Genomic DNA, 13912 nt, shown 5'->3' with positions numbered 1-13912 from the left:
CACTGTTACGTGTTGCTGGTATAGTAATAGATGGAGGTATTAGGCCCACTGTCACGTGTTGCTGGTATTGTAATAGATGGAGGTATTAGGCCCACTGTCACGTGTTGCTGGTATTGTAATAGGTGGAGGTATTAGGCCCACTGTCACGTGTTGCTGGTATTGTAATAGGTGGAGGTATTAGGCCCACTGTCACGTGTTGCTGGTATTGTAATAGGTGGATGTATTAGGCCCACTGTAACATGTTGCTGGCATTGTAATAGATGGAGGTATTAGGCCCACTGTAACATGTTGCTGGTATTGTAATAGGTGGATGTATTAGGCCCACTGTTACGTGTTGCTGGTATTGTAATAGATGGATGTATTTGTATATGTACAGTAGGCTTAAATTATATAACTGTGCTCCAACGATGATTCCTCCTTGCCCCTGAGGATATCAATAAAGTTATATTCACTCCTCCTTGCCCCTGAGGATATCAATAAAGTTACATTCACTCCTCCTTGCCCCTGAGGATATCAATAAAGTTACATTCACTCCTCCTTGCCCCTGAGGATATCAATAAAGTTATATTCACTCTTCCTTGCCCCTGAGGATATCAATAAAGTTACATTCAATCCAACTGATTCAATTCTCACTGTGTTTTTTTGTGTTTTTTGTAAGGTGTGAGAGCCTGCCCTGGCCTCACATGATGACGTTGTGTTCTCACCCTCTAACCATGCCCTCGTTCCTTGCCTTGTTGCCCTTGAAGACAGGGAGATATAACTACGTTTTGTTGAAATTCAATTGAAATAACATTTTAGCAGTTCAGTTCTCAGTGCTCAGGTCTTCTTCTGTTTTCTGTTTCCTGAATTGAATCGAATCTCATTGAACCAATTCAGTTCAGTTCTCAGTGCTCAGGTCTTCTTCTGTTTTCTGTTTCCTGAATTGAATCGAATCTCATTGAACCAATTCAGTTCAGTTCTCAGTGCTCAGGTCCTCTTCTGTTTTCTGTTTCCTGAATTGAATCGAATCTCATTGAACCAATTCATTCAGTTGTCAGTGCTCTGGTCCTCTTCTGTTTTCTGTCTCCTGAATTGAATCGAATCTCATTGAACCAATTCATTTAGTTGCCAGTGCTCTGCTGCTGTTCCTCCTCTTCTTTCTGTTTCTTGCGGGCGAGGTGGGCCTCCCGGGCGGCCTGCAGCCTCTGTTTGGGATACAGGACGAAGGCGAGGGCAACGCTGGCCGTACCGTCCCCACTCTGCCGGGAGAAACACAGGAAGGTGGCCCACAGGAACGCACAGCAGCCCATGAAGACTGTCCTCAGGTACAGAGGCATCAGGATGAAGTTTAGGAACTGGGGAGGGAGGGAGGGTGAGTGAGAGTGAGTGGGGGAGGGGGAAGGAGAGGGAGGGGGTGAAGAGGGAGGGAGAAGCAGAGGTAGGGGTGAAGAGGGAGGGAGAGTGAGGGGGGTGAAGAGGGAGGGAGAAGCAGAGGTAGGGGTGAAGAGGGAGGGAGAGTGAGGGGGGTGAAGAGGGAGAAGCAGAGGGAGAGGGTGAAGAGGGAGGGAGAGTGAGGGAGTGAAGAGGGAGGGAGAGTGAGGGGGTGAAGAGGGAGGGAGAAGCAGAGGGAGAGGTGAAGAGGGAGGGAGAGTGAGGGGGGTGAAGAGGGAGGGAGAAGCAGAGGGAGAGGGTGAAGAGGGTAGAAGAGGGAGGGAGAGAGGAAGGGGGAGATAAAAACAGGTGTCAGTTTGAAGTGCCTCAGAAAATAACACTAGTATTGTATTACAGCACACTGCACATGCACCACTGACTGACAGACCAATACTAAACTCTGGGCCTGGTGATTGGGGAAATGGGCCAAAAAAAAGTGGGACAGAGCAGCTAACCTCCACAGAGGCTTCTTCTCTCTAAGCTGAGACCTTGAAACTGAGATATCTTTCGTTCTCAAAACAGAGGTCTGGGCGTACTGACAAATTGCAGCTAAAGAGAGTGAGGATTCATTCAGTCAGTCACTGGCATGAGACAGACATTAGTTATTACAGTGTAGTTATTACAGCACATGAATAGAACACAGACATTAGTTATTACAGTGTAGTTATTACAGCACATGAATAGAACACAGACATTAGGTATTAGAACAGCACATGAATAGAACACAGACATTAGTTATTAGAACAGCACATGAATAGAACACAGACATTAGTTATTACAGCACATGACTAGAACACAGACATTAGTTATTAGAACAGCACATGACTAGAACACAGACATTAGTTATTAGAACAGCACATGACTAGAACACAGACATTAGTTATTAGAACAGCACATGACTAGAACACAGACATTAGTTATTAGAACAGCACATGACTAGAACACAGACATGAGTTATTAGAACAGCACATGACTAGAACACAGACATTAGTTATTAGAACAGCACATGACTAGAACACAGACATGAGTTATTAGAACAGCACATAAATAGAACACAGACATTAGTTATTAGAACAGCACATGACTAGAACACAGACATGAGTTATTAGAACAGCACATAAATAGAACACAGACATTAGTTATTAGAACAGCACATGACTAGAACACAGACATTAGTTATTAGAACAGCACATAAATAGAACACAGACATTAGTTATTAGAACAGCACATGACTAGAACACAGACATTAGTTATTAGAACAGCACATGACTAGAACACAGACATTAGTTATTAGAACAGCACATGACTAGAACACAGACATTAGTTATTAGAACAGCACATGACTAGAACACAGACATTAGTTATTAGAACAGCACATGACTAGAACACAGACATTAGTTATTAGAACAGCACATGACTAGAACACAGACATGAGTTATTAGAACAGCACATGACTAGAACACAGACATTAGTTATTAGAACAGCACATGACTAGAACACAGACATGAGTTATTAGAACAGCACATAAATAGAACACAGACATTAGTTATTAGAACAGCACATGACTAGAACACAGACATGAGTTATTAGAACAGCACATAAATAGAACACAGACATTAGTTATTAGAACAGCACATGACTAGAACACAGACATTAGTTATTAGAACAGCACATAAATAGAACACAGACATTAGTTATTAGAACAGCACATGACTAGAACACAGACATTAGTTATTAGAACAGCACATGACTAGAACACAGACATTAGTTATTAGAACAGCACATGACTAGAACACAGACATTAGTTATTAGAACAGCACATGACTAGAACACAGACATTAGTTATTAGAACAGCACATGACTAGAACACAGACATTAGTTATTAGAACAGCACATGACTAGAACACAGACATGAGTTATTAGAACAGCACATAAATAGAACACAGACATTAGTTATTAGAACAGCACATGACTAGAACACAGACATGAGTTATTAGAACAGCACATAAATAGAACACAGACATTAGTTATTAGAACAGCACATAAATAGAACACAGACATTAGTTATTAGAACAGCACATAAATAGAACACAGACATTAGTTATTAGAACAGCACATGACTAGAACACAGACATTAGTTATTAGAACAGCACATGACTAGAACACAGACATTAGTTATTAGAACAGCACATGACTAGAACACAGACATTAGTTATTAGAACAGCACATGACTAGAACACAGACATTAGTTATTAGAACAGCACATGACTAGAACACAGACATTAGTTATTAGAACAGCACATGACTAGAACACAGACATTAGTTATTAGAACAGCACATGACTAGAACACAGACATTAGTTATTAGAACAGCACATAAATAGAACACATACATTAGTTATTAGAACAGCACATGAATAGAACACAGACATTAGTTATTACAGCACATGACTAGAACACAGACATTAGTTATTAGAACAGCACATGAATAGAACACAGACATTAGTTATTACAGCACATGACTAGAACACAGACATTAGTTATTAGAACAGCACATGACTAGAACACAGACATTAGTTATTAGAACAGCACATGACTAGAACACAGACATTAGTTATTAGAACAGCACATGACTAGAACACAGACATTAGTTATTAGAACAGCACATGACTAGAACACAGACATTAGTTATTAGAACAGCACATGACTAGAACACAGACATTAGTTATTACAGCACATGACTAGAACACAGACATTAGTTATTAGAACAGCACATGAATAGAACACAGACATTAGTTATTAGAACAGCACATGACTAGAACACAGACATGAGTTATTACAGCACATGACTAGAACACAGACATTAGTTATTAGAACAGCACATGACTAGAACACAGACATGAGTTATTAGAACAGCACATAAATAGAACACAGACATTAGTTATTAGAACAGCACATGACTAGAACACAGACATTAGTTATTAGAACAGCACATGATTAGAACACAGACATTAGTTATTAGAACAGCACATGACTAGAACACAGACATTAGTTATTAGAACAGCACATAAATAGAACACAGACATTAGTTATTAGAACAGCACATGACTAGAACACAGACATTAGTTATTAGAACAGCACATGACTAGAACACAGACATGAGTTATTAGAACAGCACATAAATAGAACACAGACATTAGTTATTAGAACAGCACATGACTAGAACACAGACATTAGTTATTAGAACAGCACATGACTAGAACACAGACATTAGTTATTAGAACAGCACATGAATAGAACACAGACATTAGTTATTACAGCACATGACTAGAACACAGACATTAGTTATTAGAACAGCACATGACTAGAACACAGACATTAGTTATTACAGCACATGACTAGAACACAGACATTAGTTATTAGAACAGCACATGACTAGAACACAGACATTAGTTATTAGAACAGCACATGACTAGAACACAGACATTAGTTATTAGAACAGCACACGACTAGAACACAGACATTAGTTATTAGAACAGCACACGACTAGAACACAGACATTAGTTATTAGAACAGCACACGACTAGAACACAGACATTAGTTATTAGAACAGCACATGACTAGAACACAGACATTAGTTATTAGAACAGCACATGACTAGAACACAAACATTAGTTATTAGAACAGCACATGAATAGAACACAGACATTAGTTATTACAGCACATGACTAGAACACAGACATTAGTTATTAGAACAGCACATGACTAGAACACAGACATTAGTTATTACAGCACATGACTAGAACACAGACATTAGTTATTAGAACAGCACATGAATAGAACACAGACATTAGTTATTAGAACAGCACATGACTAGAACACAGACATGAGTTATTACAGCACATGACTAGAACACAGACATTAGTTATTAGAACAGCACATGACTAGAACACAGACATGAGTTATTAGAACAGCACATAAATAGAACACAGACATTAGTTATTAGAACAGCACATGACTAGAACACAGACATTAGTTATTAGAACAGCACATGATTAGAACACAGACATTAGTTATTAGAACAGCACATGACTAGAACACAGACATTAGTTATTAGAACAGCACATAAATAGAACACAGACATTAGTTATTAGAACAGCACATGACTAGAACACAGACATTAGTTATTAGAACAGCACATGACTAGAACACAGACATGAGTTATTAGAACAGCACATAAATAGAACACAGACATTAGTTATTAGAACAGCACATGACTAGAACACAGACATTAGTTATTAGAACAGCACATGACTAGAACACAGACATTAGTTATTAGAACAGCACATGAATAGAACACAGACATTAGTTATTACAGCACATGACTAGAACACAGACATTAGTTATTAGAACAGCACATGACTAGAACACAGACATTAGTTATTACAGCACATGACTAGAACACAGACATGAGTTATTAGAACAGCACATAAATAGAACACAGACATTAGTTATTAGAACAGCACATGACTAGAACACAGACATTAGTTATTAGAACAGCACATAAATAGAACACAGACATTAGTTATTAGAACAGCACATGACTAGAACACAGACATTAGTTATTACAGCACATGACTAGAACACAGACATTAGTTATTAGAACAGCACATGACTAGAACACAGACATTAGTTATTAGAACAGCACATGACTAGAACACAGACATTAGTTATTAGAACAGCACATGACTAGAACACAGACATTAGTTATTAGAACAGCACATAAATAGAACACAGACATTAGTTATTAGAACAGCACATGACTAGAACACAGACATTAGTTATTAGAACAGCACATGACTAGAACACAGACATGAGTTATTAGAACAGCACATAAATAGAACACAGACATTAGTTATTAGAACAGCACATGACTAGAACACAGACATTAGTTATTAGAACAGCACATGACTAGAACACAGACATGAGTTATTAGAACAGCACATAAATAGAACACAGACATTAGTTATTAGAACAGCACATGACTAGAACACAGACATTAGTTATTAGAACAGCACATGACTAGAACACAGACATTAGTTATTAGAACAGCACATGACTAGAACACAGACATTAGTTATTAGAACAGCACATGACTAGAACACAGACATTAGTTATTAGAACAGCACATGACTAGAACACAGACATTAGTTATTAGAACAGCACATAAATAGAACACAGACATTAGTTATTAGAACAGCACATGACTAGAAAACAGACATTAGTTATTAGAACAGCACATGACTAGAAAACAGACATTAGTTATTAGAACAGCACATGACTAGAACACAGACATTAGTTATTAGAACAGCACATGACTAGAACACAGACATTAGTTATTAGAACAGCACATGACTAGAACACAGACATTAGTTATTAGAACAGCACATGACTAGAACACAGACATTAGTTATTAGAACAGCACATAAATAGAACACAGACATTAGTTATTAGAACAGCACATGACTAGAACACAGACATTAGTTATTAGAACAGCACATGACTAGAACACAGACATGAGTTATTAGAACAGCACATAAATAGAACACAGACATTAGTTATTAGAACAGCACATGACTATAACACAGACATTAGTTATTAGAACAGCACATGACTAGAACACAGACATTAGTTATTAGAACAGCACATAAATAGAACACAGACATTAGTTATTAGAACAGCACATGACTAGAACACAGACATTAGTTATTAGAACAGCACATGACTAGAACACAGACATTAGTTATTAGAACAGCACATGACTAGAACACAGACATTAGTTATTACAGCACATGACTAGAACACAGACATTAGTTATTAGAACAGCACATGACTAGAACACAGACATGAGTTATTAGAACAGCACATAAATAGAACACAGACATTAGTTATTAGAACAGCACATGACTAGAACACAGACATTAGTTATTAGAACAGCACATGATTAGAACACAGACATTAGTTATTAGAACAGCACATGACTAGAACACAGACATTAGTTATTAGAACAGCACATAAATAGAACACAGACATTAGTTATTAGAACAGCACATGACTAGAACACAGACATTAGTTATTAGAACAGCACATGACTAGAACACAGACATGAGTTATTAGAACAGCACATAAATAGAACACAGACATTAGTTATTAGAACAGCACATGACTAGAACACAGACATTAGTTATTAGAACAGCACATGATTAGAACACAGACATTAGTTATTAGAACAGCACATGACTAGAACACAGACATTAGTTATTAGAACAGCACATAAATAGAACACAGACATTAGTTATTAGAACAGCACATGACTAGAACACAGACATTAGTTATTAGAACAGCACATGACTAGAACACAGACATTAGTTATTAGAACAGCACATAAATAGAACACAGACATTAGTTATTAGAACAGCACATGACTAGAACACAGACATTAGTTATTAGAACAGCACATGACTAGAACACAGACATTAGTTATTAGAACAGCACATGAATAGAACACAGACATTAGTTATTACAGCACATGACTAGAACACAGACATTAGTTATTAGAACAGCACATGACTAGAACACAGACATTAGTTATTACAGCACATGACTAGAACACAGACATGAGTTATTAGAACAGCACATAAATAGAACACAGACATTAGTTATTAGAACAGCACATGACTAGAACACAGACATTAGTTATTAGAACAGCACATAAATAGAACACAGACATTAGTTATTAGAACAGCACATGACTAGAACACAGACATTAGTTATTACAGCACATGACTAGAACACAGACATTAGTTATTAGAACAGCACATGACTAGAACACAGACATTAGTTATTAGAACAGCACATGACTAGAACACAGACATTAGTTATTAGAACAGCACATGACTAGAACACAGACATTAGTTATTAGAACAGCACATAAATAGAACACAGACATTAGTTATTAGAACAGCACATGACTAGAACACAGACATTAGTTATTAGAACAGCACATGACTAGAACACAGACATGAGTTATTAGAACAGCACATAAATAGAACACAGACATTAGTTATTAGAACAGCACATGACTAGAACACAGACATTAGTTATTAGAACAGCACATGACTAGAACACAGACATGAGTTATTAGAACAGCACATAAATAGAACACAGACATTAGTTATTAGAACAGCACATGACTAGAACACAGACATTAGTTATTAGAACAGCACATGACTAGAACACAGACATTAGTTATTAGAACAGCACATGACTAGAACACAGACATTAGTTATTAGAACAGCACATGACTAGAACACAGACATTAGTTATTAGAACAGCACATGACTAGAACACAGACATTAGTTATTAGAACAGCACATAAATAGAACACAGACATTAGTTATTAGAACAGCACATGACTAGAACACAGACATTAGTTATTAGAACAGCACATGACTAGAAAACAGACATTAGTTATTAGAACAGCACATGACTAGAACACAGACATTAGTTATTACAGCACATGACTAGAACACAGACATTAGTTATTAGAACAGCACATGACTAGAACACAGACATTAGTTATTAGAACAGCACATGACTAGAACACAGACATTAGTTATTAGAACAGCACATGACTAGAACACAGACATTAGTTATTAGAACAGCACATAAATAGAACACAGACATTAGTTATTAGAACAGCACATGACTAGAACACAGACATTAGTTATTAGAACAGCACATGACTAGAACACAGACATTAGTTATTAGAACAGCACATAAATAGAACACAGACATTAGTTATTAGAACAGCACATGACTAGAAAACAGACATTAGTTATTAGAACAGCACATGACTAGAAAACAGACATTAGTTATTAGAACAGCACATGACTAGAACACAGACATTAGTTATTAGAACAGCACATGACTAGAACACAGACATTAGTTATTAGAACAGCACATGACTAGAACACAGACATTAGTTATTAGAACAGCACATGACTAGAACACAGACATTAGTTATTAGAACAGCACATAAATAGAACACAGACATTAGTTATTAGAACAGCACATGACTAGAACACAGACATTAGTTATTAGAACAGCACATGACTAGAACACAGACATGAGTTATTAGAACAGCACATAAATAGAACACAGACATTAGTTATTAGAACAGCACATGACTATAACACAGACATTAGTTATTAGAACAGCACATGACTAGAACACAGACATTAGTTATTAGAACAGCACATAAATAGAACACAGACATTAGTTATTAGAACAGCACATGACTAGAACACAGACATTAGTTATTAGAACAGCACATGACTAGAACACAGACATTAGTTATTAGAACAGCACATGACTAGAACACAGACATTAGTTATTACAGCACATGACTAGAACACAGACATTAGTTATTAGAACAGCACATGACTAGAACACAGACATGAGTTATTAGAACAGCACATAAATAGAACACAGACATTAGTTATTAGAACAGCACATGACTAGAACACAGACATTAGTTATTAGAACAGCACATGATTAGAACACAGACATTAGTTATTAGAACAGCACATGACTAGAACACAGACATTAGTTATTAGAACAGCACATAAATAGAACACAGACATTAGTTATTAGAACAGCACATGACTAGAACACAGACATTAGTTATTAGAACAGCACATGACTAGAACACAGACATGAGTTATTAGAACAGCACATAAATAGAACACAGACATTAGTTATTAGAACAGCACATGACTAGAACACAGACATTAGTTATTAGAACAGCACATGATTAGAACACAGACATTAGTTATTAGAACAGCACATGACTAGAACACAGACATTAGTTATTAGAACAGCACATAAATAGAACACAGACATTAGTTATTAGAACAGCACATGACTAGAACACAGACATTAGTTATTAGAACAGCACATGACTAGAACACAGACATGAGTTATTAGAACAGCACATAAATAGAACACAGACATTAGTTATTAGAACAGCACATGACTAGAACACAGACATTAGTTATTAGAACAGCACATGACTAGAACACAGACATTAGTTATTAGAACAGCACATGAATAGAACACAGACATTAGTTATTACAGCACATGACTAGAACACAGACATTAGTTATTAGAACAGCACATGACTAGAACACAGACATTAGTTATTACAGCACATGACTAGAACACAGACATGAGTTATTAGAACAGCACATAAATAGAACACAGACATTAGTTATTAGAACAGCACATGACTAGAACACAGACATTAGTTATTAGAACAGCACATAAATAGAACACAGACATTAGTTATTAGAACAGCACATGACTAGAACACAGACATTAGTTATTACAGCACATGACTAGAACACAGACATTAGTTATTAGAACAGCACATGACTAGAACACAGACATTAGTTATTAGAACAGCACATGACTAGAACACAGACATTAGTTATTAGAACAGCACATGACTAGAACACAGACATTAGTTATTAGAACAGCACATAAATAGAACACAGACATTAGTTATTAGAACAGCACATGACTAGAACACAGACATTAGTTATTAGAACAGCACATGACTAGAACACAGACATGAGTTATTAGAACAGCACATAAATAGAACACAGACATTAGTTATTAGAACAGCACATGACTAGAACACAGACATTAGTTATTAGAACAGCACATGACTAGAACACAGACATGAGTTATTAGAACAGCACATAAATAGAACACAGACATTAGTTATTAGAACAGCACATGACTAGAACACAGACATTAGTTATTAGAACAGCACATGACTAGAACACAGACATTAGTTATTAGAACAGCACATGACTAGAACACAGACATTAGTTATTAGAACAGCACATGACTAGAACACAGACATTAGTTATTAGAACAGCACATGACTAGAACACAGACATTAGTTATTAGAACAGCACATAAATAGAACACAGACATTAGTTATTAGAACAGCACATGACTAGAACACAGACATTAGTTATTAGAACAGCACATGACTAGAAAACAGACATTAGTTATTAGAACAGCACATGACTAGAACACAGACATTAGTTATTAGAACAGCACATGACTAGAACACAGACATTAGTTATTAGAACAGCACATGACTAGAACACAGACATTAGTTATTAGAACAGCACATGACTAGAACACAGACATTAGTTATTAGAACAGCACATAAATAGAACACAGACATTAGTTATTAGAACAGCACATGACTAGAACACAGACATTAGTTATTAGAACAGCACATGACTAGAACACAGACATAAGTTATTAGAACAGCACATAAATAGAACACAGACATTAGTTATTAGAACAGCACATGACTAGAACACAGACATTAGTTATTAGAACAGCACATGACTAGAACACAGACATGAGTTATTAGAACAGCACATAAATAGAACACAGACATTAGTTATTAGAACAGCACATGACTAGAACACAGACATTAGTTATTAGAACAGCACATGACTAGAACACAGACATTAGTTATTAGAACAGCACATGACTAGAACACAGACATTAGTTATTAGAACAGCACATGACTAGAACACAGGCATTAGTTATTAGAACAGCACATGACTAGAACACAGACATTAGTTATTAGAACAGCACATGACTAGAACACAGACATTAGTTATTAGAACAGCACATGACTAGAACACAGACATTAGTTATTAGAACAGCACATGACTAGAACACAGACATTAGTTATTAGAACAGCACATGACTAGAACACAGACATTAGTTATTAGAACAGCACATGACTAGAACACAGACATTAGTTATTAGAACAGCACATAAATAGAACACAGACATTAGTTATTAGAACAGCACATGACTAGAACACAGACATTAGTTATTAGAACAGCACATGACTAGAACACAGACATGAGTTATTAGAACAGCACATAAATAGAACACAGACATTAGTTATTAGAACAGCACATGACTAGAACACAGACATTAGTTATTAGAACAGCACATGACTAGAACACAGACATGAGTTATTAGAACAGCACATAAATAGAACACAGACATTAGTTATTAGAACAGCACATGACTAGAACACAGACATTAGTTATTAGAACAGCACATGACTAGAACACAGACATTAGTTATTAGAACAGCACATGACTAGAACACAGACATTAGTTATTAGAACAGCACATGACTAGAACACAGACATTAGTTATTAGAACAGCACATGACTAGAACACAGACATTAGTTATTAGAACAGCACATAAATAGAACACAGACATTAGTTATTAGAACAGCACATGACTAGAACACAGACATTAGTTATTAGAACAGCACATGACTAGAAAACAGACATTAGTTATTAGAACAGCACATGACTAGAACACAGACATTAGTTATTAGAACAGCACATGACTAGAACACAGACATTAGTTATTAGAACAGCACATGACTAGAACACAGACATTAGTTATTAGAACAGCACATGACTAGAACACAGACATTAGTTATTAGAACAGCACATAAATAGAACACAGACATTAGTTATTAGAACAGCACATGACTAGAACACAGACATTAGTTATTAGAACAGCACATGACTAGAACACAGACATAAGTTATTAGAACAGCACATAAATAGAACACAGACATTAGTTATTAGAACAGCACATGACTAGAACACAGACATTAGTTATTAGAACAGCACATGACTAGAACACAGACATGAGTTATTAGAACAGCACATAAATAGAACACAGACATTAGTTATTAGAACAGCACATGACTAGAACACAGACATTAGTTATTAGAACAGCACATGACTAGAACACAGACATTAGTTATTAGAACAGCACATGACTAGAACACAGACATTAGTTATTAGAACAGCACATGACTAGAACACAGGCATTAGTTATTAGAACAGCACATGACTAGAACACAGACATTAGTTATTAGAACAGCACATGACTAGAACACAGACATTAGTTATTAGAACAGCACATGACTAGAACACAGACATTAGTTATTAGAACAGCACATGACTAGAAAACAGACATTAGTTATTAGAACAGCACATGACTAGAACACAGACATTAGTTATTAGAACAGCACATAAATAGAACACAGACATTAGTTATTAGAACAGCACATGACTAGAACACAGACATTAGTTATTAGAACAGCACATGACTAGAACACATACATTAGTTATTAGAACAGCACATAAATAGAACAGACATTAGTTATTAGAACAGCACATGACTAGAACACAGACATGAGTTATTAGAACAGCACATAAATAGAACACAGACATTAGGTATTAGAACAGCACATGACTAGAACACAGACATGAGTTATTACAGCACATGAATAGAACACAGACATT

General features: G+C 36.1%; 1 protein-coding gene across 1 annotated transcript in view; it reads right to left on the bottom strand.

Annotated features, from left to right (window-relative positions):
* Window positions 1-289: 289 nt before the first annotated feature.
* The window catches only part of LOC139365252 (mpv17-like protein), a 17874-nt gene continuing 4251 nt past the window's right edge, over window positions 290-13912 (bottom strand). Inside the window, exon 4 of the mRNA XM_071102758.1 lies at window positions 290-1334. Coding sequence (XP_070958859.1) covers window positions 1101-1334 — 234 coding nt within the window. The 3' untranslated portion in view covers window positions 290-1100. The remainder of the gene's footprint in view (window positions 1335-13912) is intronic.

This window comes from Oncorhynchus clarkii, chromosome 13, assembly GCF_045791955.1.
Source record: "Oncorhynchus clarkii lewisi isolate Uvic-CL-2024 chromosome 13, UVic_Ocla_1.0, whole genome shotgun sequence".
NCBI lineage: Eukaryota > Metazoa > Chordata > Actinopteri > Salmoniformes > Salmonidae > Oncorhynchus > Oncorhynchus clarkii.
This window is presented reverse-complemented; position numbering and strand designations above follow the sequence as displayed.